At 38.2% G+C, this 25117-nt stretch overlaps 5 protein-coding genes across 6 annotated transcripts; 1 reads left to right on the top strand and 4 right to left on the bottom strand.

The window, feature by feature from the left end:
- Window positions 1-6591: 6591 nt before the first annotated feature.
- Window positions 6592-14063, bottom strand: LOC127252150 (putative GTP diphosphokinase RSH1, chloroplastic). Its single transcript, XM_051276208.1, has 24 exons — window positions 13653-14063; window positions 13221-13402; window positions 12731-12904; window positions 12272-12337; window positions 12070-12162; window positions 11851-11982; window positions 11580-11681; window positions 11423-11500; window positions 11250-11321; window positions 10231-10338; window positions 9920-10017; window positions 9646-9706; window positions 9501-9563; window positions 9352-9408; window positions 9115-9216; window positions 8792-8950; window positions 8583-8714; window positions 8420-8506; window positions 8253-8324; window positions 8049-8135; window positions 7475-7931; window positions 7288-7349; window positions 7104-7172; window positions 6592-7023 (listed from the first exon to the last, which is right to left on the bottom strand). The coding sequence occupies exons 1-24, from the start codon at window positions 13675-13677 to the stop codon at window positions 6916-6918; spliced, it is 2646 nt and encodes an 881-aa protein (XP_051132165.1). The 5' UTR covers window positions 13678-14063; the 3' UTR covers window positions 6592-6915.
- A 639-nt stretch (window positions 14064-14702) lies between these two features.
- On the bottom strand, window positions 14703-18000 carry LOC127252152 (endoglucanase 17-like). Of its 2 annotated transcripts, XM_051276210.1 has the most exons (8): window positions 17840-18000; window positions 17151-17670; window positions 16502-17074; window positions 16009-16416; window positions 15816-15908; window positions 15564-15725; window positions 15364-15475; window positions 14703-15275 (listed from the first exon to the last, which is right to left on the bottom strand). In XM_051276210.1, the coding sequence occupies exons 3-8, from the start codon at window positions 16847-16849 to the stop codon at window positions 14779-14781; spliced, it is 1620 nt and encodes a 539-aa protein (XP_051132167.1). In that variant the 5' UTR covers window positions 16850-17074; window positions 17151-17670; window positions 17840-18000; the 3' UTR covers window positions 14703-14778. The 2 variants fall into 2 exon arrangements, with proteins under 2 accessions (XP_051132167.1, XP_051132168.1); XM_051276211.1 differs by lacking the exons at window positions 17151-17670; window positions 17840-18000 and having other exon boundaries at window positions 16502-17081.
- Window positions 18001-19672: 1672 nt separating this feature from the next.
- LOC127252155 (uncharacterized) lies at window positions 19673-20662 on the top strand. Its single transcript, XM_051276214.1, has one exon. The coding sequence runs from the start codon at window positions 19730-19732 to the stop codon at window positions 20315-20317; it is 588 nt and encodes a 195-aa protein (XP_051132171.1). The 5' UTR covers window positions 19673-19729; the 3' UTR covers window positions 20318-20662.
- A 927-nt stretch (window positions 20663-21589) lies between these two features.
- Window positions 21590-21937, bottom strand: LOC127251519 (uncharacterized). The gene has a single exon (XM_051275246.1). The coding sequence runs from the start codon at window positions 21935-21937 to the stop codon at window positions 21590-21592; it is 348 nt and encodes a 115-aa protein (XP_051131203.1).
- A 961-nt stretch (window positions 21938-22898) lies between these two features.
- LOC127252154 (O-methyltransferase 1, chloroplastic) lies at window positions 22899-25078 on the bottom strand. Its single transcript, XM_051276213.1, has 7 exons — window positions 24885-25078; window positions 24478-24632; window positions 24282-24402; window positions 23851-23975; window positions 23605-23733; window positions 23321-23485; window positions 22899-23143 (listed from the first exon to the last, which is right to left on the bottom strand). Exons 1-7 carry the CDS (start codon window positions 25063-25065, stop codon window positions 23072-23074), a joined length of 948 nt encoding a protein of 315 aa, XP_051132170.1. The 5' UTR covers window positions 25066-25078; the 3' UTR covers window positions 22899-23071.
- Between the last annotated feature and the right edge of the window lie 39 nt (window positions 25079-25117).

Raw genomic sequence — 25117 nt, 5'->3', positions numbered from 1 at the left:
GTAGGGAGGAAACCAAGTGCCATTTCATAATAAGATCAAGATGAGGATGAATGAAGCTTCAAGGGTGTTCAGTTTATTTTTCTCTTTGACATCTCCCTAACTTCGTTTGTTTTGACTCTTTCTTGCAGTTGTTCAAGATAGGAATAGATCTAGATTTGGCTATAGTGCTGCAACTGACCCTTTTCCATTCTGGGAAAGTATCAAAACGATCTTCTATGAGTTTTACCATCCACCACTGCCTTATTCCTTCTCTTTATAAGGTAATTCCCAGTTAATTTGTTCGTATATATATATTTTTGTGTTGTTCCATGTAATATGAGCGCGATGCGGCTTGTTATGTTGCTTTACATTTATTTTATTTTTTCAGTTTTTTGGTCATTGATTTAGGTTTGTGGTTTCAGCTATGGTTTGAAGATGGTTTTTTATAATTGTTTGGTGTACAGGCATAGAAAAGTGTTTCTATTTATGAGGTGATTTTTTCCATTTCAGGTACACGTTACTTTCCATGTCAGTCATAGTTTCTAGAAAGCTCTCCTTACCTATTTTTCCAATCGCTTTAAACGAGCAATTAATCCTTAAATTATTTATGGATTGGTTTGGGTTTTGGTTCGAATTTGGCTGTGACTCTGGCTCAGGCGATTCTGGGTCTGGCTCCAGTCTAGCTCGGATTGAGATCGGGTCTGGTTCATGTTTTGGTTTCTAGGTTTGGCTCTTGTCTGAATCGGCTTAGAGTTTTGGAACGGTTATGAATCCTAAGCTCAGGTGATTTGAAGTGGTTTGGGTTCGGTTCCCATGCTGACTCTAAATCAGGTGATTTTGGGTTGGGTTTCGAGTTTGGGTTCATCTCTGGCTCTGGCTGTGACTCTAACTCAGGTGATTCTGGGTTGGGCTGGGTTTGGGTTCAGTTCCGGCTCTATCTCGGGGTTGGGTCGGATTTGGCTTTAACTTTGTTGTGACTCTCATAGCTTTAGCATGGGCTTGGATCTTGTTAGGCTCTAGCTTTGGTGCAGTTCTTGTATGGATCGGGTTCAAGTTCGTCTTTGGTTCTGGCTTCATCTATGGCTCGGGTGATTCCGGGCCATGTTCAGGTTAGTTCCTAGTGTAGCATAGCCTTGGTTCATGTTCAACTTTTGCTCAGGTGATTCTGAGTTGGGTTTGAATCTAGTTTCCGTGATAGCTTAGGCCTGGATTGGATCTGGTTCATGTTTTTGTTTTGGGTCTAACTCTACCTTGGGCTTAGGTGGTTCTGAGTCAACTCCCAATCTAGTTCCAGTTCTAGCATGGGCTTTGATTAGGTTTACTACATGTTCTCCTCCAGTCCTCAGCTTTGTTTTTGGCTCTAAATCCAGCAAAGATCAAGTCTCTTCATGTTCTACTTCTAGCTCGTATCTTTCTCTGCTCATCTGCAGTTCTTGTTTGTGCCCGGGCCCAACTTTAACTTTAGCTCAAGTGGTTTTGGTTCTGGTTTGATTTTGGTTCCAGCCTAGTTCTTGTCTAGTTTGGGTTTCGATCTTGCTCGGGCTCTAACTTAGGTTGTTCTTTGACAGGTTGAGGCTGGGTTCATGTTCTTGGTTTGGTTTGGCTTCACTCCTGTCGATTATATTGTTTATTTTTTCTAGTTTGTTCTCACAGCTACAGCTGCATATTTTTATATATGAGTTCCAAAAATACCTCGGGTTTGTATCTTATTTTATCCTTGTTTGTGTTTGTGAGGTAGTAGAAATTCTCCCTTTTCGCATCAATGCCATCTAATTCCTAGATTAATTAACTTGCATATGTAAATAGCTTTATTTATTTTATCCATGTTTGTACTTGTGCGCCAGATCTAGGATAATTATGTCTCTGAAACATTCAGCTTGCATGAAGATTTGGCAATTTAATATTTCTAGTGCTTGAGCATTATAATTAGGAAGTACCTTGTTCAGATAGTGGTTGAGAGGGGATTCTGTCAAGATAGAATCTATGTAAGTAGCTTTTCCTTCAAGGAAGTGTTGCATTTGCTGCTTAATTCAATATTTATTGTGTATGATCATCAAAAAAGTTCTCCGTGGACAATGCCACCTTAAATCAAATGTGGATGTACTTTGTGTATCGTGGTTGAGTGGGACTCTGTCAAGAAATGATCGTCTTTGTAAGAAGCTTCTCCCTGAGGAAGTCTTGACTCTTGAAAATGCTTGTCCTTCTTATATTCACCATTCATTGTTCTATGTTTGTAGTTGATTAAAAATAAATATTGTATAAATCTAAACTAGATTGGTTTTCATGAAAGTTTTATCTACATGCAACTATATTTTTCAACTTGATTCACTTCAAAATAACACTTTCAAGCTCTCTTGACCTATTTTTCAATAAATAATCAAGTTATATTGCTATTTTCGCATTACAATCTAAGCTAAATGACGAGGCACACAAAGATTTGAGTTGAGAATCAATAAGAAAATCGGTCCAAAGGCATGTCATATGATATGCAACAGGAGATCTTGCAGCCATGGCGTGGCCAAATAGTGCATTGTCAATTGTCATTCAATTCATTGAATGAGAAAATTGGCCCGTATCTTGGCAGGGCAATCCGGAAGGCATGTCATATGATAAGCAACAGGAGATTTTGCAGCCATGGCAGATCGATTGTCATTCAGTTCATTTCAATTTATTGTGTACATATTCTAAATTTTCATCAAACTTAATAAAAGAATTAATAAAATATTTTATTTTTTTTGTACATTGGATAGCTAAAATTCTTGTTAAGCAACCAGCTTACAACTTGTGCTAAAATATTACATATATAGCCTTCTGCTCATTTTCTTTGGACCCCAAAGAAAATGGGTCCAAAGAAAATGAGCAGAGGAAAATGTTTATATTTATGAGTTGATTAATTCCGTTTTAGGTACATGTCACTTTCTATATCACTTTCATTGTTTCTTGAAAGCTCTCTTGCCCTATATATATATATTTTTTTTATCAAACAATCAAGTTATCTTGCTATTTATCAAATTAGCAGAGAGAAGAAGGTAACATTATTAGTGGTGATAAATGTTTGTCTATTAAGACTATTGTTGTTGCTGCCTCCATTCTTATCGTGGGACTGTATGCTAACTTTTTGCTGATTATACTGATGTCTAGAAGCCATTACATCTATCTGGATTGTATGTTTATTTTTTGTATGGTGTAGGTGTGTTGCGACTATTTTTGTTTGTTTATTTGTGTTCTTGTTCAGCAAAATAAGCAGATTCTTACAGATTTTGTTCTTCTTGCTGTAAATGTATATTACCACTGATATGGCAAATGCTTTTTTAGTAGGCTTTGCTTTCTAGATTAGTGGAATTGAATTTCAGTTATAGTCGGGTCTAAGGGGTTCTAAGAACAAAAGATTCCTTATCTCCCAATAATTCTACTCTGGATTTATCTGGATATCTTAAATATGATTTTGAGGCTGTAAGTTTTAGCTTGGTTAACCATTGTCTATGTAGATCAATTCTGTGTTCAGCCATCTTATAGTTTATGTCGCTTCCATCGGGTCTTCTCTTGCATCGTTACCCGCCAAGATGTTTGAGGTTTTGAATTCATTCATACTTATTTTGGAGTATATCCCATAATGATTAATGATGTGAGGCTACTCCAATGTATAAGGGATCCCATGCCAGCCGATGCTGAATTATGGGTGCTTTGGCCAATCTGTCTTGATATTTTCTTTATTGATTTGGTTTATGATCATGAACTTTTTTTTGTGATTTTCTTTTTTATTCTTTCAATATTTATACATAGATTAGTGTACATGCTCTGCAAGTGTCCGTCAAAACTTACAATTGTGACTATTGATTTTCATTGCAGGTGATAAGCTCTTCCAATGGCTCAACTAACATCATAAGATTCTTGGGTAATCAATATTCATGTTTGTGATGTATTCATTGGGACCATTTTATTATTGTAGCAATGATCTTGCTTTTTACCACCTCTTAAACTTCCAAAATAATTTTACATTTTTACTTGTGTTATGAAGCATTTGATTGCATCTAAAAATTATAACCTAGGCCTTCTTTCTTTTCTAAAAAAAAACAAATTTTCTCTGTTTAGACCTAGAAGTATGTTGGACATACACATTAGAACAAGTTAATAGCATGATTCTCTGCCTTATGATAGTTATTTGAAATATGGAAAGCAAATATGATATCCCATTACCTGCATGTTCTATATATATATATATACATATTATTGTTAGGAAGTGGTTTGTTCTTATTTTTAATCATGTGCTTTACACAAATAAAGTTATCTATTATGATATGGTCTATGCATACAGTGGGCTTGCGTATATGTATCTATGTTTCGTGCATGTATGGGGATGGTTGGTTTTTTATTTTTATCTGTGTGTATGATCATAATTTTCTTTTGTTTGTTTAATTGATCTTAAATTTATCTTTATTTCTTTTATAGCAATTATTCTATTGAATTTACTAGGATGCATTTAAGTGAATTTTGATTCTTTCTTTCCTTTTAATTTGTTATTTATTATTGTGTGCTTGAAGTTACTGTATTATAATTTGTACTTAATACATACTCTATGCATGCAGTGGGATTAAGTATATATACCTGCATGCAAATATTTGTTTTTGTATTTTTTGTGTATATTTCTTTTCTTTTTTCTTTTTTTTTTTGAGATATCTTATAGAACCTTTCTTTTCTTTATCATATAATGCTTTTGTAATATTGATTTTAATAAATATACCAAGACGTGTACAAGTAAAAAACTTCTTTATTTGTCTTTTCCGGAATGAAATTGCTTTTATTATATACAGTGTATGTAGCATATATAGGCTTATGTATGTATTTTTTCTTTTCTTTTTATTGCTTGCTTCAATGTATTAAGTTGATTTTATTATAATACATTTTTTGTATATGATTGGCTTATTGTATGCATACAACATGCAAATTGTTAGTTTTTGTGTAGTCTGAGCATACATATTAGTTGACTATTTGCATTTTTTAGTAAACTTTTTTTTTATCTTTTTATTTTTTTTATTTATGATAATGCGTTATAATATTGATTAAATATAATTTACTACGGTGTACAAAAGTATTTTTTTTCTTTATTATTATTATTATTTTGTATATTTGTACGAATGATATTATGGTATTTGTATGTTATTGGTTTATGTATTCATATGTGATTAGTTTTTGTATTTGTGCATATATGAGACCTTATTATAAATATGTAAGTCTATATTTCAATTATTTTCCATTTAATGGAATATTTCTCCCCCTAATTTTACTGAAATGTCATTACAAGGTTGATTTTGATAAATTTACTAGTGCATGGAAGTGATGTATTATTATTATTATTATCACGTATTTGAGTTTATTATACAGTGTTTGTATTCAATATGCTTATGTATGTGTGAATGTAGTAGATTATTTTTTGTATGGTGTGTGTGCACACATGATACCATATTTTTTTTATTATTATTAATAAATTATGTGTATAATTATGTTTTATGGTTTTTTTTTTCCACTTTATCTACTTTTATAATTTATTTTTATTACATTTGCTTGCACAAATAAAAATTGGTTTTCTTGTGATATAAGATTAAAAGAAATTTAGAATATATATTTAAATATTTTAAATACTATATCTAAATAAAATATATGTTATATGAATATTATTTCGTAAAGAATAAAATTTTATATAAAATAATATAAATATTTTTATTTATTTATAATTAATACAATGATGTTTTTTTTTATCAAATTTTACAAGAATTTTTTTATTTATTAATTTTTTTCCAAAAATTATCAAATAATTTTTTTTTTGAAGTATTAATTTTTTTAAAAAAATTTAAAATATTACATAAATATTTATTTATATCATATAACTATTTAATTCAAATTTCAAATTCAAAATCTAAACTCTCAAACAAACACACCCAAACTAAAAGTTTTATTTGTTTTGTGAGATTGTTGAAAATAAAATTTTTTTATGTGATATATAGATAACTGTGTAAGGAATATAAAAATGAATAAAATGTCTAGTGTATTAATTTTTTTTTTTTAGGAAAACTTGTGGAAAAAGAAAACAAAGCCTAAATTTACTATGGATTTTGAATGGCTCTTAGATAATAAAAAGGGGTTTTAAATGAGTTTTCAAAACCGTATAATTTTAATTAAATTAATTTATATGTATTAAGTATATTTAATGTTTTATAATTTTAATAAAAACTATTAATATTTAAAATAGAAATATATCAAATATTAAAATAAATAATATCAATAATAATAATAATAATACTAAAACTAAGCAATCCAGTTGGCATTTTCAAAAACAGCATTGAAAATGTATGTTTTAAAAGTCGACTCCCCGCTTCTTTGCACTCTATTATGGATATGGATATGGATAGGATAACGATAATGAAAGAGGTGTGCTTACAAGTTAGTTAACTTATAGATAGAGAGATTATTGTATTTGTGCCAACACCACACCACACCACATCCACATGACAATGTAATTAATAATTCTTCCTATGCAATCATCTTATTTATAATTTTCCATTCAAAGGGAAAAAGGTCATTTTCCAGGCTGCAGCCATCCATCCATCCACAAAAGAATAAAAAAGATTAAATCAATCTTCATCCATCCCTCCATTTCCATTTACAAGTAAGTATATACTGATTCTTTACCACTACTCTAGTTTAAAGCAGAGTTCTCTACCACTCTTCTTTCTATGTACACTCTCACCTCCAAAGTCCAACCCCAACCCAGCACCTGTTATGATGTTGTGTATGTAATGACTGCAAAACAACTGCATCCCCAAAAAAAACAAAAAACAAGGAAAAACTCTTTTTCCATTGGCAAAACTTATCCCAGCTGCTGCTAGGAGCAGCTGAGAGTGATGTAATACAGTAGTTGCAGTGTGCACCTCCAATTAACTAACACTCTAATATCTTGTGGCTCTCTTTTGATGAGCTCGGCCGGCTGCAACCTGTTGACCACCCCAAAACACCAAGGATTACGTCCACCTTTGCGCATCCCTTCACCTGTCATCACGAGCAAATCACTTACAATGTGTATTTTGGATTGAAATCGGATATATACCAAATTCCTCAAGTACTCGTACCAAATCATCCAGACTTGCTTCGATATGAAATAACATGACACCCATCCCCTTCCTCCTATCAATTTCAGCCTGCCCAATTGCCAAATGTTATGAACATCATCAATACATCCATTGAAGAACTCATCTCTCTTTCACACACACACAAAAGGTAAACAAGGTGATAGTGTTTTCGTTGTAAACTCACAGCACAAGAACATATTGTAATCCCAACAGTTGCTAGCGCTGATGTGATATCCGCCATCATACCTGCCAGTTGTTTTGCATGTCAACATTCAGTCATTGCATATCCAAATTTAAATGGAGTTTGCAGATCACAAACAATCCCAGTAGATATTGCGACAATTTTAAGCAGCTTAAACATCGAAACTTACCCACACGGTCCATACAGACTATGGACAACCACTGGATAGTGTTCCCCTCAAGGTCGTGCCAAGACATGATCTTGGAAGCTTGCCAGCTCTCTAACCCCGGCAAAACTTCTCTGTACTCAGGAATGTTCTTAAAAATCATGTTAGCAACCCCATTTCCTTGAGACAGCATCTCCCCCTTGGCTTTCAAATTCACGTGCTGCATATTCTTGTTGTGCTTTCCATTGACTGTAGGAATACAAATGGCTCCCCTGTCAATTTGAAACATTTCATCACTATGCTTCTTGGCCGACGCCATTTGCATAATATTCCTCAAAATTTTCTCCCATGTGTGTTCAGCCCCTTTCCGATGATTGGGTACGGTTTCCAATTCTATCTCTTCTTCAGATTCAGAAGTAAATTCCTTCACTGAGTCTGCAGTAATTTCTGTTTCTGATAATGCAGCTTGCTCCCTCAGAAACTGCAGCAGTAGGGAGTCTATTATAGGGGCAACTATAATAATTTTATGCTGTGTGTATGTAAACATAAATGAAAGAGGGTGTTCAAACCAATTGTTTAGATACACAGATAAACATACTTTCATGATTTTGTGTCGGGCACTACGTGTTTTAGCATGTTGCAGCCACTGCTTGTGCCTCTGAAAAGCTGACTTACTTGAGAGCCCCTGAAACATATAAAACCATAGGATTAAGTTAGAATTGACAGTGCAGCATCCTATCATGGATAATAATATTAAGGGTAACAAAAGGTATGGACTGATCCAATTTACAAATCGACTGACATCATATGTTACAACTTCCACTACTTCAGCATTTGCAAGCACATGGGATGGAGAAACCAAGTTTCCATTAACCTGCAAAGGAACAATTCTGCTACTGACACAAGAATTGCAGGCAATTTAACAAGACAAAAACAGAGTACTGATGGAGAGAATTTACAAGAAAGTACCTTTGCAGCAACCATTTTATTCCCAACATCAGAGTGGATCATATATGCGTAATCAATGGCAGTTGCACCCTTGGGCAGATTTTTAATCTGTAGTAAGGCAAAAGATTTAGAATCGAAACTAATATATCTCAAACTCATAAGAACATAATTACCAGAATCTTGCCTCTCCTTTTGGTGTGAATACAAAGACACGGCTGCCAAGAAGATCCCTGGTGATTGTATCAACAAATTCCCTAGAGCTCATATTTCCCACAAACTCCTCCTGCCACTCTCGGATTGCATTGAGCCAACCAATCTGAAATAATTGCAAATTAAATACTAGTGTAGAGGACAAAAATAAGTGTTTCACAGGATGTATGACAAGTATAATACCCTGAGAGCAACATTGGCATTGTTGAGGCAGGCTGTTTTTCCTCGGGAGTTTCTGCCATTAGGCATAGCATATCCAACCAAGCCATTTACAAAAACTTTACCACTATAATGAGCGGCTATCCCTCTTTCAGCAATCAAATCCATCTCTTCTGTCCTAATCTGCAAATCAAATTCATGAGAAGTAACAAGATCAGATAATACAAAACACAAAAGGAAATAGCTATGATATATATCAATTCATTTTCTGCAACCATACTAGATGGATAAGGACAGAACATGAAGAGAGAAAAGTTATAAGCATAACCATGAAAATAATGCCAGACCTGAACTTCCAGCCTAAACATGCTTTCGTAGAGAAAAGGAATCACTGTAGTATGAAGACTCTGATAACCATTTGGTTTTGGGGTGGCAATATAGTCCTTCATCTGATAACAAATTAAGGATAGAAAAATGTGCTAAAGGAGCAGCATATAATGTAAATATTTCACTATATTTACAAAAAACAAAAAAAAAAAAATGAATAAGAAGAAAAAGATGATGATGAGAAGGGCGATGCGTACAGCTCGAGGAATAGGAGTCCAAATTCCATGTACCAGTCCAAGCACATGGTAACATATCTGCATGAGAAGTGCTGGTCAGTAAGAGCAAAATTCAACTTAATAAGAAGATTAAAATTATATGCATCAAACTTGACGGGTAACATGTTTACCTGTTGTGCACCGCATAAAGGCCCAACCCCAATACATTGCTTTGGTTTTATAATAATTCGCAGCTGTAAATTAAACATTTGCAAGTGTGAGAATCATGGGCCATTAACATATTAACAAGTTTACCAAAGGCCACAGTCAACAAACCTGTGCAATCTGGTTTACTTCATTTATTGAGCCTTTAGATTTAAGAACAGCTTTATATATGCTGCATATATTTATTAAAAATAAAATAAAATGAGTAGCAACCTTCATTGCAACACTAAATAAAACATAAGATGGAAAATTGTATAAGCAATTTCCAATCCTAGCCATTTGAACTGTCTAACTTCTGAACAGCAAATATATGGTACATGGAGAAGAAATGTGAGCCTATGCAGTCAAATATCTATTGCATATGCATAAGAGATTTATAAATTACCTGTAAGGTTCCTTGCATGCTGGCTGGACCTCAGTTTTTACAGTCACAAGGTCTAAGAATTGGTCGTCCTCAATCCTCTTCAGCAAAATTTTGTTTGCCTAATAAGCGAGAAAAGACCAGGGTAGATTACTTACCCACTTAGAGAAAACAATAAATAAAAAATCATAACACATGCATAATGCAAAAAGCATGTCTAAAATTTGAATATTTCATTAATACACTGCTCGCTTGGGACAGAAACTTCACATGCTGCATGATACAGTCAGCAACTAGGAGTACTCTGGACAGTACACGGAATACGCCAATATTACCTCTTTGAGGTCCTTTTCATGTTCCCTATAAAGTTCTGCTACTCTTCTTTTGATTTGAGTATAATCTTGAGGATTTGTATACTGAAATGCCAGGTTTTCAAGCTCAGACTGTACCAAAAACAAGCTGGAATGAGCATAAATTTAACACAGGGCTGCAAAATATTTAAAATCCACGTCATTATGTGAAACAAGTGATGCATGTATGATATAAAATACACCAAGCTTGATCGAATTATATTCCCAGGAAGCAAACTAAACAATAAAATTTATAACAGAATAAGAGTAAATACAGCAGGCAAAATAAGTGCCTGTAAGCATTTGAGAAAACCGAGGGTGTGTAGTTCAAGCTGTTAAACCCTCCCTTGGTATGTCAGGGGTTGGAGGTTCGATCCCAGTGGGGTGCATGAGTGTGTGTGTGGGTAAAAAAACATATGAGAAAACTGGTCAAGCATTTATATTGATAGTTAAATTTTGATAGTTAAATTTGGGTTCAATTACTCCATCATGATTGAATACAAGTCTCAAAGATACAATTGCTTTGAAAATTTGTGGCAAAAATCCTGAAGGTAATCAATGGATATTCATGCAACAAAATTCTTTACGATAGTGCTCAACTTGTGTAGGAAACTTTGATGCTAATCAAGTGATGGCAGTGCCACAATTTGTATAAGCCAATAAAAGGAATATATAACTAAAACAAGAAACACACACAAGTTTGATCATTTAAATGCACAAAATTTTCCAATTGGTCCAAATATGAAATTGATAAATATGGTCACAACCCAGAGCTTGGAGTGGGAGTTAAAAATGTCATCATAACAACTGCAGTAATATAAAATAACTATGAAAATCCATAAATATAAATCCCGTGTAAAAAATCAACATCACATGAGTTCATTTATATAAAGGAAAAAGCTATGACCCACAACCTGATCTCCCTTCACAATGGGCTACTGGATGTTAAATATAAGATACACTATGAAGACATAAGATGTTCCTAGGAAGCGAAAATGCAATACCTTTATTTGGTATATTCCCAGCAGTTTTGCCAAAGGAGCAAAAACCTGCAGTGTCTCCATTGCTATGCTGTACTGTAAATAATGGATAATATTAACAAATAACAATGCAAAGACATCAACAAAAACACGAGAAAATATTCTCTCAAGAGGGGGGGAGAGAGAGAGAGAGAAACCTGCTTGTGTGGAGGCATGTGTGACAGAGTTCTCATGTTATGCAATCTATCAGCCAACTTCACAATTATAACTCGGACCTGATGAACAAAAATTGCCAACAGAGAGCATCAGAGAAGATAATGTCACTAAAATGACAAGAAAGTTACGTGTTCTCACCTCTTCTGTCATTGCCAGAAACATCTGACGGAGATCATCAGCTTTTACATCTTGAACAGAAAGGTTATCATCGTTTGACTTGAGTTTCCCAAGTTTAGATACCTAGTACCATTAAATAAAGATAATAGGTACTAAATTTTATTTTCGGAAAAAAGAACCTAAACATTCAGAATAAGCATTTCTTCCTCACTAATACATGATTTAAATAGCGCAAACCATTTCAGATTCTTAACAACAATAATAATAAAATGAATAAACGAAGTGAAACCACCTTTGTCTCCCCTTCTACAATATGACGAACAGTTGCACCAAAATCCTCCTCTATTCTTTCAAAAGTAACAACATTAGTATCTTCCACTGTATCATGTAATAAACCAGCTGCTACGGACTCCCAATCTAATTCCTGAAATAAAATATTCAAGTAAGAGAAAGAGTAAAAGTAAAAGTAAACAGAAAAGAGTCAGGAAGAGTAAACTTGGTTATAACTCACAAGTTCTCCAAGAATTTGAGCAACTGCAACTGGATGAATAATAAAGGGCTCGCCACTGCGCCTTTTTTGACCATGATGTGCCTCAAATGCCAACTAACACAAGAGGCAAGAGTAAGATAATAAACACATCTAGGCTAAATCTTACACATTCAATGCAAAAGTACAAATTCTCAATTGCATATTAATACTGATACAAACTTACATTCAGGGCTTCTCGGACCAATTTCAGCTCCTTTGAAGACAGATATGAGATGCTAGGTTTAAGATTCTGAGAGGATAATCAATCAAAATGTAACACTGTAAATACGGTAATAATTGCACACACAATAACTTCATTCCAATCATATCAAGATGAAATGAATACTAGCTAGTGATGAGACAACACCTGCACTATAACTTGATAATAACCAATACTATCTATTTTCACTGCCAGCTGCAGGTTATCTAATATGTTAGCCATTACCCAGTACAAATCTCAGCTTTACACCTAGGTTGGATGTTTATTCGTATTCGCAACATAACAGTCATGTTTGGCAGGATCTCATACATTATTCATCCTTCAAAGCCACAATTTGTTCTTTATTGTGTGACAAAGCATCGATAATACCATTTGTCGTTACTACACATCTCAGATATATAGCCAAAAATAAGTTCGACTTACCTCCCACAGGCTTTCGGTAGACACCTCACTTGATTCTGAAGAAAATGAAGATGAAGAACAATATAGTTTCCATGTACCACGAGCAAAATTAGCGATGATTGAGGGTTTGAGCTTCCGTGAATTGGCGAAATTGGAGACCTCATATAAGTATGACTCTACCCAATCTTCACATCTCTGGCATAAATTAATAAGAGGATTGCTGTATTTAGGTAGTGAAGAAAGTCTATACCCTTCCATAAATGAAATAAAACAGCAATGAATCTATAAGTGCAGATGATAATAAGAGTAAGAATGGTAAATCAAACTATGGTTTATTGTCATAGGTCATGAAAGTAATTTCTCTAACCTTCTCCTATAAGTTAATAAGCAGGAACAACTAATACTTATTAAAACCTCCAGAAAGAAAATAAAAGCTACCTTAATTTGCCACATGTACCTATTATTTGTTGATATTGTCTTAGATTCTAGTAGAAGAAAACTAAGTACTCACATATGGGGTGCTGCTATTTCTTCTCACAATTCTTCCACATGATTGATGAGGATGAGCAGTGCTTGCGAGAAACCCGCTGAGCACTCTCGGAGCTTTTGAAGCGCATGAAAGCACACCGTAATCATTCTTTCCACTCAGGTCTCCTTTCCGAAATTTACATATATTCAAGCATTCTACGGAGACTGCAAGAATTCCAGATGAAGTAAATCAATAATAAAATATTCAATGGAACATAAGCCAACCACAGCAAGGCGTTTACGACTGTCCGCAGAATCCACAAACACACACTGAAAAAGTAACCATAGCACATTTACAGAGGTACACGAAATAGCCGGGATATCCTAGAAAAACGCAGAGGAAATGAAAACCCGCTCTCACTAAATGAAAGAGAACAGCAACGTTTTCGATACAGAAAAGAAAAAAGAAAATTACCCGACATTGAAGAAGCAGAAGCCATTTTGCAATCCGCAGCATCGATGAGAACCGTAACAAGCGAAAGAGCGCAGGTGAGTAACACAAATCACGGACGCCAATCCCAGCGCGAAATAAGTGCAACAACACGAAGTATAAGAAGCTGCGGCGCCAAAAAGCAAATAAAGGAGAGAAAAAAAATTAAAAAAAATATATATTCAGATTGAAGGAAAGCTGGCGGTGAATCGGATGATATTGGGAATTGATACGACACAGCAGAAGGCGGGAGGAAGAGATGAAAAAATGGGAGGGACGAGACTGTAGAGGGAGCTGTAGTCGAAGCCACACAAATGACGAAGAAGAAGAAGAAGGTGAAGAGAGAAGAGAGGCAGCAGAGCAGCAAGAAGATAGATATTTTTATTATTGATATTTATTTATTTATAATTTGTGTGGGTGTTGGAATTGGAAGATTAAGGTGCGATTTAAGTGGATGGTGGTTGGGCTGGGTTTCATCTGTTCTGTTCGGTTCGGGTCGGGTCGGTTTACACGTGGCATTTGGCGCTTTCTTACCCCTTAACATTTCAATATTTCCTTCAGAATTGAGTCTTGGGTAGGAATTAGGATAGGGCTATAGGAGTAGGAGAGTAGCTGTCAATATGGTGGAAGGTCACGTGGGAGTGGAACAGTGAAAGTGGAAGTGGAAAATTGGAATTCCTGAAATATCTTCCAGAAAGATTATAAAAATTTATGTATCCACGATGTAGCCGTGAAGAATTAAACAAACACAACCATTATTGTTAATTTTAGCATGATTCAGATTTATTCGATCAAAAGAATTTAGGTCAAATTTTCTAAGGCGAGCCTCGAAAATTAAACAAATATCGCCTCATTTTAAGTCTAATTCTAATTTAATTCCCACCATGATCATGTGCGAAATTTAACTCTAAACCCTTAAATTAATGACTAATATAATCATAATCATAAATGATAGTATTATGATAAGGACTTTAATTCCAATACCAATATCATTCCTACTTCGCCGCCATATTTATTATTGACAAATTGAGAAGGTAAACAAATAAATTAATAATTAGGTAAAAGTTGGCAGGCAACAAAAATACACAGTTATACACTTCTTAAGTATTATCTATAATTGGGCGAATGAGTGTGCAAAGTATGCCAAGGTGCCAAGGAGGGGTGCATTGATGTAAGTGGCGGGTTCCGACTGCGCGTAATCCCATCTCTGGTCCGGGAATTGATCCACGCGGTCGGGACCTCCCACGACGGCACCTGTGAGAATGTTAGGGTTAGGGGATTGGGAATTCATGAAGGAGAACCCGTAGGAGCACTGGATCTTCCATGGATGGGCGGCTATGGATGGAAGGGAGGAACCCCTGTGGTGGATCCTCTGGGGATACCTGCCACCATACCCCACCATGTACGACATTCTCGACGGATTGCTTCCCAGAAGATAGTCCACCTGTTTCTTGGCCAAAGCTCTGAGGTTGGTAGGGGTGACAACAGCACCTCCACAGTAGACAACCTTGCGAGCAATGGTTAAGTATTTGGCATAGGTCACCAGGAGGAAGGAAGTGGATGTTACGTACTGCATGTTGTCATCCTTCATCTTGAACAGAAGCCCACCTGACAAGTGCCCGCCCATTAATCCATCATTCAATCCTTCCCTTCTATTCTTTTGATGATTAATTATTAATTAATGAAGGGCACAGACCTGGGGTGTACTGGGCAGTGGAGTAGGGAGTCCCTGGAATCAGGGAGCAAATGTAGTTATCTGCACGGCTTTTGTAATCGTGGAGAGTCTGGACATTTTGGACAAGAAATGCCTGCCCAACAAATAAGAGTAATAAATAATAATACTAAGAAGCAACAAGAAAAGGGAGATTGATTGAAAGATAGAAAGAAAAAGAGGACCTTGGAAAGAAGAATTCTGGCCCCAACATGCTTGTTGTCCCACCCAAATGTGTTGTCTGATTCATCAGCTCCAAGTGTCTGCCCATTTGCTTTGATATAGCTGAGGTACCCAGGATTCCTGGTTGCTTTATGTAGCCAGGCAGCTCCCCACAGCAGCTCATCCTTAAACCAACAAACACACAAGAAGTCATATTTCAATTCATGGCAAGAAAACAAACTAAATGGGACTAGTCAATCAAGCTAGATTTTTACCTGGTACCCGGAAAAGTCACAGTAATAGGGGCACACGTATGATCTCAACCCAACACTGTAGGCACCTCTGTGCTTGTCCGCAAATTCAAACACCTAATCAAGATCACCAAATAACCAATATAAATCGATCAAATCATTGGCATGCAAATTGCAAAGGCCACCATTGGGCAACACACATTAACAGATCCAATACCCTGATGGCCCTTGTGGCTAGGAGCCTGGAGTAGACAGGATCAGTTTTCCTGAAGACCAATGAGGCTGCAGCCAGAGCAGCAGCGGTTTCAGCCGCGACTTCTGTGCCTGGAGTGTTCTTATCAATTTTAAACACAGTTCTTGGAGTGTCCATGTCCTCGGGCCTTTCCCAGCAGGAGTGATCCTTGCCTGCATCTCCCACCTGGACATAAATGGTGTCAGGGTGAGCTGTGGCCTTGAGGAGATAGTCAGTGCCCCAGCGGATGGCTTCCTTGGCGTGCTGCAGCTCTCCCTTCATCAGACCACCGAACTCTATGACGCTCCATGAGAGCATGGTGGTGGTGAAGGCCATTGGAAACCCGAACTTCACATTGTCCCCTGCATCATAGTACCCTCCCACCAAATCGACCTGCATTAGGCATTTAACAAGAACCGGGAAATTAATGAAAAGTGAAAACCTCCTCTCTGTAAAAACAAATTTATTTAATGCATACATTCATTGCTGAGCCATCAGTAAGGCCAGAGTCTTTTCTCCAGGTGATTCTCTGGTTAGGGGGGAGTCTGCCCGATCTCTGGCCCTCAAAAAACAAGATGCATTTCGAGAGGGCGTCTCCGTAGTTGTGGAAGGCAAAGTGGTGGCCGAAACGGTGGTGCTTTCCGGCAGGGTAGGCGGTGGCATTGGAGGAGCAAATCAGCAGCAGCAGGGAGACAAAGAAAGATAGGAAAACAGAAGAAAAGGGAGTGGGGAAAGATGCCATTGTTGGTTGGGATACAGAGAAGGAGCTATGAGCTTGAGCTGCAGTTTTATAGGGCCAACAGATCGAATGTGGCGATACATACATACATATACAGTTTCAGCTGTAGCCGTTGGGAGAGGGAGAGGGAAAGACAAACAACGGGTATTTTGTATTTGGCATTTAGCAGTTTTGGGGAGTAGAGGTGTTACTTTTTCAACGGTAAGAATATTGACTGTGTGGTCACGTGACCCAAGCTTCTCCAAGTTCCCTTCTGGTTCTCTCTCTGTCCTTGGGTGCCCCGTGGAAGAGGGGATGTCGTTGCCGCCGGATCTGGAAATTGAAAAACATTATAATAAGTTAATAACACAGCACAACACAGTAAATGAGAATGACTTAAAGAGGGGACCTTTTCTCTAGTTCTCGTCTTGAGCTTTAGATACTAACAAAATCTTGATGATGCTCATGTACTTCCCCAGTGGCATCCAGCAGGAGGCAGTCCCCACACTTATCCACTCAAAGAATGCATGCATAAAAATATACTACTATAACCTTATGTCTGTGTAAATGTCATTTTCGGCAGAGTGCACATGGAGGGGAGATGCCACAATTGGGGTGACACCCTTCTCCTGCACCCTGTTTCGATGGGAAAGTTGTAGCATGCCTTCTTGACTAAAGCATGCATTAACTGCTTTCCCTTCCCTCCTTCATAATCCAAACAGTCTTAATTAACTCAACCACCATCCATGGACCAAGGTTTCAAGTTACAATGCAATCAATACATACATAATACAGTGCACCCCAATCACATATGTATCCTCCTTCCTATTCACTGCCAATCATGTAATATAACCACACTAACCTGCTTCATGATGATTTCCCCCTTCTATGCACCAAGCATCCATCCTTTTTACTTCTTCCTCAAAGGGCTGGGGCAATGGAAATACAATAGAGGCACCAATTTGGTGACAGTAAGTACTAGAAAGAATAATAATAAAGCATAAGATGTGAAAGAGATCCCATTGAGTTGTGAGAGTTGGATACCAATGGGAGTATAAACTTGCATATGTAAAATTTGATGGCCATAGTAATGAATACCTGTTTATTGAGGAGCACAACGCCACGTTGCTTTGACAATTTTCAGTGCCCAGCAGAACAGCTGTAAGAAATTTCACAAAAAGGATTGCAACTAAATCTGTTCTAGCTCACAAATGAGTGAAACCACAGAATTCAGAACTTCTCTAAGGAAAAACCCCAGGCACTGTTGTAAAAGTATACTTATGTTGTTGTTAACTGCAACCTTAAGTGGGAAAATCACCTACTGTTAATGCCAAAACCCTTGTTGATAAAATGGCGGCATTTCCCATTTGGGGCTATGAGTGCGTGTGAGTGTTTGGGGGTAAAAAAATAATTAATTAAAAAAATCAGCTACTGTTGATGAACAAAAAAGGGCAAAGGTGAAATTTTATAATGAGGGTAATGACAGAATGTCTGTAATTAAAGCTACACCACGAAAATGGCTCCGGGGCAATGAAGGTCGTCGCGGCGGTCGGAAATAAATTCTCCGTCACCGTCGCCACCGTCACACTGCCTCCACTTTGGTTTGTATCTCCTTCTCAAAGGAATACGTATACACAATGCACGCGCACACACAGACAAGCTCTGACAGAGGTCCTCTTTCTTTCATCGGCGAATACAGAATGCACTCCAAAAAAATTCGTCGGATGATTTTTTTCCGAGGGCGGCGGCTCCGGGGACTCGCCAGACAAGCAAGATAAGCTTCTTCTCTATGCTGCACTCTTCATTGGCGATTATCTCATCCCCTTCGTTCGCAAGGCCTTCAACTCTGCCAGGACTGAAACCCTACTCCATCACCTTACCCTCTTATCCTAGGTTGATTTATTTAAGTTATCGCCTCTCGGCTACCCACTCCAGGCTTCAAAGCATCGCCGTGCCGCTCCTCAACTCGATCGACGCCTACGTGGAAGCCAAAAATCAGCACTCCGACATCACGCTCGCGAAACATTCCCTCAGCGTGTGCGTGCACTAATGGAGCTTTGCTCGCGTGCCAATTTCCACATCTCGAAAAATGCCTGGACTCGTTGAAACCAAATTTCTGGACAAGACTCCGTCGTATGCTCCTCATAGCATATCGGAGAGGAAGATTCCGGCAATCAGGACCTACACTGAAAAGAAAGTGAGTAACGAGTTCGGAAATTAGCTAGTGGAGAATCTGGAGATCCGAACAGTGAGCCGAGATTAACTTCAGGTTTCCAGGTATCGCCCATAGCACCTTCTCTCGAGTCCCATCAAACATTTTTCAAAAAAATTTAAAATTCTTAATCTAAACGAAACACTGGTCTTAAGAACAATGGATCGATCATCTGTGGAATGCTGCCCTTTGCAAGATGAACTGTGAGTCTGCTTGGTTTCACACTGCGCGAATATGGCTATCAAATTGATCCCGTCCATGATTCATGTACATTCATAGAAAGGGATAATAAGTATCAGGAATTGCTTTTGTCCGATTGTGACAGACTGACAGTTTCCCGATGCCCTGGAAGCCGATGATAAGTTTGAGGGGATGATGTATATAAAAAACAAACTTTCAAACAAGAAAGACCACACTGCACTACAGGTAGCATGTAAAATAGTGCTAAAATTCTCAACCATGCAAGTCATTCAATAACAAAACAAAAAACAATGCATTATTGTATTATGTGTAGTGTAGTAGTAGTAGTAGTAGCTCAGAAGCATGTGCAAATTGAAGTACAAAAATTAATTATCCATATTTCAAGAAACACGTTGGGAAACTTACCCAATCAAACCAAACCAACGCAGCACCACACACCACCACCACCCACCTATCAGTCAAAAGGAAAGAGTCTCTGGCCACCAACCCCCCACTCCACCCCACCCCACCACTCATATTATATCCTCACATACTCTCACTCTTTGTGTCTCTTAATTTGCTCACCAATCGCCACCATGTTGCCTCCGCTCCTCCTTCTCTTCGCGAACCTAGTCCTCCTCTCCTCCGCCCCCAACACCACCGCCTCCGCGGCGGCGGACCCGCCGAAACTATCAGCTTACCAAGTCCTGCTGGCGTACGGCTTTCCGGTGGGGCTCCTACCCCAGGGAGTGACGTCGTACGAGCTGGATCCGGCGACGGGGAAGTTCTCGGTGTACTTGAACAGTTCGTGCTCCTTCAGCATAGAAGGGTACTCACTCAAGTACAAGGCGACAATCAGCGGGACTATCAGCAGGGGGAAGATCAAGGACCTGAAGGGGATACAGGTGAAGGTGCTGTTCTTCTGGATCGACATCGTCGAGGTTATCCAGGACGGCGACGAGATCGCCTTCTCCGTTGGGATTCTGTCCGCCAGTTTCCCCATCGATAACTTCTACGAGAGCCCCCAGTGCGGCTGCGGCTTCGACTGTGTCAATTCCGAAAGGCAGAGTAGCAGCATCGCCGGAGATGGAGATGGATTGATGATGATGGAGAAGAAGAAGAAGTCGACTATGACTATGATGAGTTTGAGGAAGGTAATAAACCACCATCTCTTTCAAATGTAGTGTAATTCAATTAACCAATTACGCACGCCTACAATAACCCCTTCACCCACCCATCTAGATGTTTTTTTTTTTATCCTGTGATTGTATGGGTTGTTGGGCTTCGGAGCTATTATTAGTAGTAAAAGAAGAAGAAGAAGAAGAAGAATTGAGTACAGAGTTGGTGGTAGTAGCTAGTAGGTGATGAGTAGTGTACTTGGTCATCTGTAGTGAGAGCTCCTTCTTCCACTTGTAAAAGTAGCAAGAAATAAAATCCTTCCTGCTATAATTAGGGTGAGATTTGAATTCAGGCAGGCAGGTATATATGAAATAAAATCCTTCCTGCTATAATTAGCTAGCTTTCTTGAATCCATGTTCCATGGTCAAAATCTCTGCCTTGCAATTTGCACTTTCTCTAGGTAGCTATGTCATTAACGCAATGTTGAAATAATTGGAATAATCTGACCAAATGAGAGGGGAGGGGAGGGGAGGGGAGAAAGGTAGGTACCCGGTAGAAAAAGGATAATCCAGTTCAGTGCAGGCATGGAAGAGAGTCATTAATTACTACTGCCATTAAACTATACTTATTAATTGCTTGCTTGCTTTTCCAGCCGACGACTACTTAAAACAGGTATTTGTGGATGCCAATTAGTATGAATTAATTAACAGGTAAAATTGTGAATAAATTAATCAATTAATTAATTATCGATAAGTACCTATTTACTACCCCTGGTAAACGTACATGCATTGAAAGACTTTTTATATCGAACCTTCACGGATTGTTTATGTGCATGTTTGTAAAATTATGGGTTTGTTTAATTTTAATTTAAATAATATTTTATAAGTATATATATAATTAGTGGCCTATAGTCCATACATACAGACAGACATATAAAAGAATATTGTAATATATTTTTGTAGTATAATTTTGTAAAACAATTCAAAAAATCAAACAAACAAGCTGGTTGAACTTTCACGAGAGAGAGAGAGAGAGAGAGAGAGAGAGAGAGAGAGAGGGATAGAGGAATTAATGAGCAGTGTAAGAAAATTATTGGGTATGAGTTAAGTCTTCGTTTCATTATCTTTGTTGGTTGTCCAAGTGAGTTGAGTGAGTGATTCGAGAATCCATCAAGAAGAAGGCTGGAGACTGGAGTGATAGAGATATTTATTAAGGGTAGTACATCAGCACAGCAGAGCAGAGGGAATTGAAATCAAAGGATTACAATGTGAATAAGTAAGTACGGGGAGGAGATGTCGTCCGTTAATTGAATCTGCATGGTGCATTTAGTTAGTTAGTTAGTTAGTTAGATCAAGGTGGTGGTGGTGGTGTTGGTAGCGAGAGAGCATGGTCCGGCGCAACTCGGCGGCGTCTATCAACACCTTGGCATGTACGTGTTGGGGGCGGTAGCATCCCGTCACTGGGTCCGGCGTCCACGCCCCACTCCTCTTGCCATGGCCACACACCTTCACCTCCTCAGCCTCAGCCTCAGCCTCAGATGCATAAGCAGGAGCTGAAGCAGAAACAGAAGCATATCCCTTGCTGCTGCTGGTGAAACACTTTGTCATCAGCAGAACGGAGTCAGAGATAATTTGGCGGCTCATCAAAATAATATAGGAGGAAGAGGAGCAAGCACGAGCTGCCATATGATTATTATTATGGAATTGGAGATACTTAATTTATTAATTAATTGGCAGGATGCAGCTGCAGAAGAAATTTTGAGCTTCTTCCTTCCTTCTTCTGCCTCTGGTCTGATAGCTGCACTGCAGGAGGGGATGTATTATTATTGTTATTACTATTCAGTATTTATAGAGATGGTGGGGGGAGGGGAAATTAATAAAAGAGGAAGGAAGGAATAGAGAAAGGAAGAAAGGAAGGAAGGTGTGGTGCAGCAAGTGGGAGTTATGGATACAAGTACAACACCAAGCTAGCTAGCTAGCTAGCTGGGGCGGGTCAGTCAACCCAACCCAACCCAAATTGGGATTCATTTCAATCAACACCAAGCTAGAAATAGCTAGCTAGCTAGCTAGCTGGGGCGGGTCAGTCAACCCAACCCAACCCAAATTGGGATTCATTTCAATCAACACCAAGCTAGAAATAGCTAGCTAGCTAGCTAGCTGGGGCGGGTCAGTCAACCCAACCCAACCCAAATTGGGATTCATTTCAATCAACACCAAGCTAGAAATAGCTAGCTAGCTAGCTGGGCCGGGTCAGTCAACCCAACCCAACCCAAATTGGGATTCATTTCAATCAACGCTAATTCTTTGACCCAACCCAAACATATCCTACCCTATCCTATTCCTCGATCAACTCCACTGGACTGGTCAATGCCAATGCCAATGCCAATGCCAAATTGGCAAGAATGCCCCCACCCACCCCTCAGGAAGGAAGGATACTTTCTGGATGGACGATGAGGTTTCATTCATTGCTATCCTCATCCTCACCATCATATAGTACAACACTACTACTACATAAAACATATAGTCTTGACTCTTGAACCAACCCATACTCATTCATGGACCATGGCATATTCATTATTGAAACCCCTGAGAATCTATCCCTATCCCATCCCCATCCCCATCCCAGTAGCACTCTCACACCTCTCTCTTACTTGATGGATGACTTAGTAGTTAAATTTATACACCAACACACACGGAAACACAGACAATGAAAGATCACACACACATCTATTATCAATATGAAGCAATAATTAAATAGAGTGATGTACTCGTATGGATGGGCACAAATGCAAGTGGAATGCACTTCCTTCCTTCTTTCCTTCAGAGCTCCTCAAATCCTTCTTCATCCGCCTCATCTTCCATTCTCTGCAACTCTCTCCTCCACATTTCCATCTGCATCCCAACACTTCACATCATAATTATCCCTTCTTACATACATTCATACATATCAATTTTGAATGCATCAATCATTGATGCAACAATCTATAGGACCTCCTGGATAAGCAATCCATCATTATGCATACAAGCCACAAGTTTATATATCAATATACGTAGGGCTAGGACATGTACCTGATCATCCGAAAACTGCAGTTGCTCCGCCATAAAAAGTATATCCTTCTTCTCATCCACCCTTACTTCTTCCCCCAGCCTTCTGGCAACCTCATCATGCTTGATCATCTCCACTCTTAAACCATGGCTCATGAAGATTTTGTCCATCCATTTCATTGTTGACGACTATATGTATATAGCAATTGGATCAAGTTGGAAAGATGAACACCTCCAGTGCAGACAGACCCAAACAGATCAACAGGGACACTCAATAAATTTCTTATAGAAATAACAAACTGACAAACCTTCTCCATGGTCTCACTTCCAACCAGCCAACCAGGCACTTCTCCCATGAAAAAACATCCCTTCATAGTTAAATTACTGACAATGCTCAAGGTATCTTTAAAATTAGCCAATGTCATTATTGGTAGTCCCTAGCAACATAAAACAGACATCTCTATTGTATATAACTCCACAAATAAATTGGGAAGGAGAGAGTGTCAAAATCGAGGGAAATGTGCTTCATGTATTAAGAACAGAATTAATGTCACCTGGAGAACCCACAAACTTGGCCTGGTACCACTAAATCCTTTACTTCGTAATTCTTGTTGAACATCTGGTGCTTCCGATGGGATGTGAAGGAACAAGCAACTTCTTGGAACCTTAGCACCGAAAGCTGATTGTTGTAAAAAACTATAGGTTAGATACAATTGCAGTTCTGATTAAACGAAGCACATGATTGAGAAAAAAAAAAAAAAAAAAAAGGAGAGCATAAGTGCAAACCACATAATTTCAAAGAAAAGGACATCGATCAAATGACAATTTTCACCAACATTACAGTCAATTTCTTAATTTAGGGATAAACTTGATCATTTTATCATTCATAGGTCCAGAAAAAGCATAAATTTGAAATGCTTAAAGATGATATGGTGAAGGAACACTTGGGAATGCTGGAGAGTTTCCAAGATAATAACTTAAAAACCTTCAAGTTTCTGGATTGATTCCCTGAATAGTCTATCTGGAGATACATCAAACAGTATTGTTGAAGCAGGCCAATTAAGCCTGTAAGGCCGAGTATCCATGCCGTCTGTGAATAAAACAACCTGGAACAACTAAGAAGATAAGCATCTATACTATAAGTATCAACGTGGCCTACACACACACTAATTTATACCTACCTGCATAGGTCCATCATTCTTTTCCATTGTGCCGAGCAATTTGTCGTCAATGAACTTAGTCGCAAGGCAGTGGCTGTGCACACCCAGACTCTTGTCCATTTGAAGATGGTCGGGTGGCAAAAGGCATCCGATGTACGGGTCTATGAACAGAGGATCTACCGCATCCAAATTCCAAATATTAGACAGATGATTTTAATTAAGGAAGGTACCTCGCAAATCATGCAGAACCAACATAAAACAACAACTATGGCTGCTCGTTTCAGAGAATACAACGCGCATAATAACTGACACACAAATGTTCGAAGAAATGCCTGAACGGATTTTATGCATATTAAACAGCATAGTGTATATATATATATATATATATAGAGAGAGAGAGAGAGAGAGAGAGAGGTCTATAATTATGCCTGGGCGAAGAGTCTCCTGTAAACGAAGAGAAACCCGCAGCAGTGCAGCTCGGAAATGCTCGTCATGATACTCTTCGATCTCAAGCCCAGCCCTGGCGGCATTGCATACTGGTTTCCTCTGCCTCCTCAAAGGCTTGAAAGAGGAGGCGTGTGGAAGTGAGCCGACGGCGAGAGCAGACATGGCATTGGCCGCAAGCGGACCTATATATCAATCATGTTCATATCATCCCTCC

The sequence above is a fragment of the Andrographis paniculata genome, unplaced genomic scaffold (genome assembly GCF_009805555.1).
Source record: "Andrographis paniculata isolate CXL003 unplaced genomic scaffold, ASM980555v1 Contig45END, whole genome shotgun sequence".
NCBI lineage: Eukaryota > Viridiplantae > Streptophyta > Magnoliopsida > Lamiales > Acanthaceae > Andrographis > Andrographis paniculata.
The sequence above is the reverse complement of the archived record's forward strand: the minus strand, read 5'-3'. Positions and strand labels throughout refer to the sequence as shown.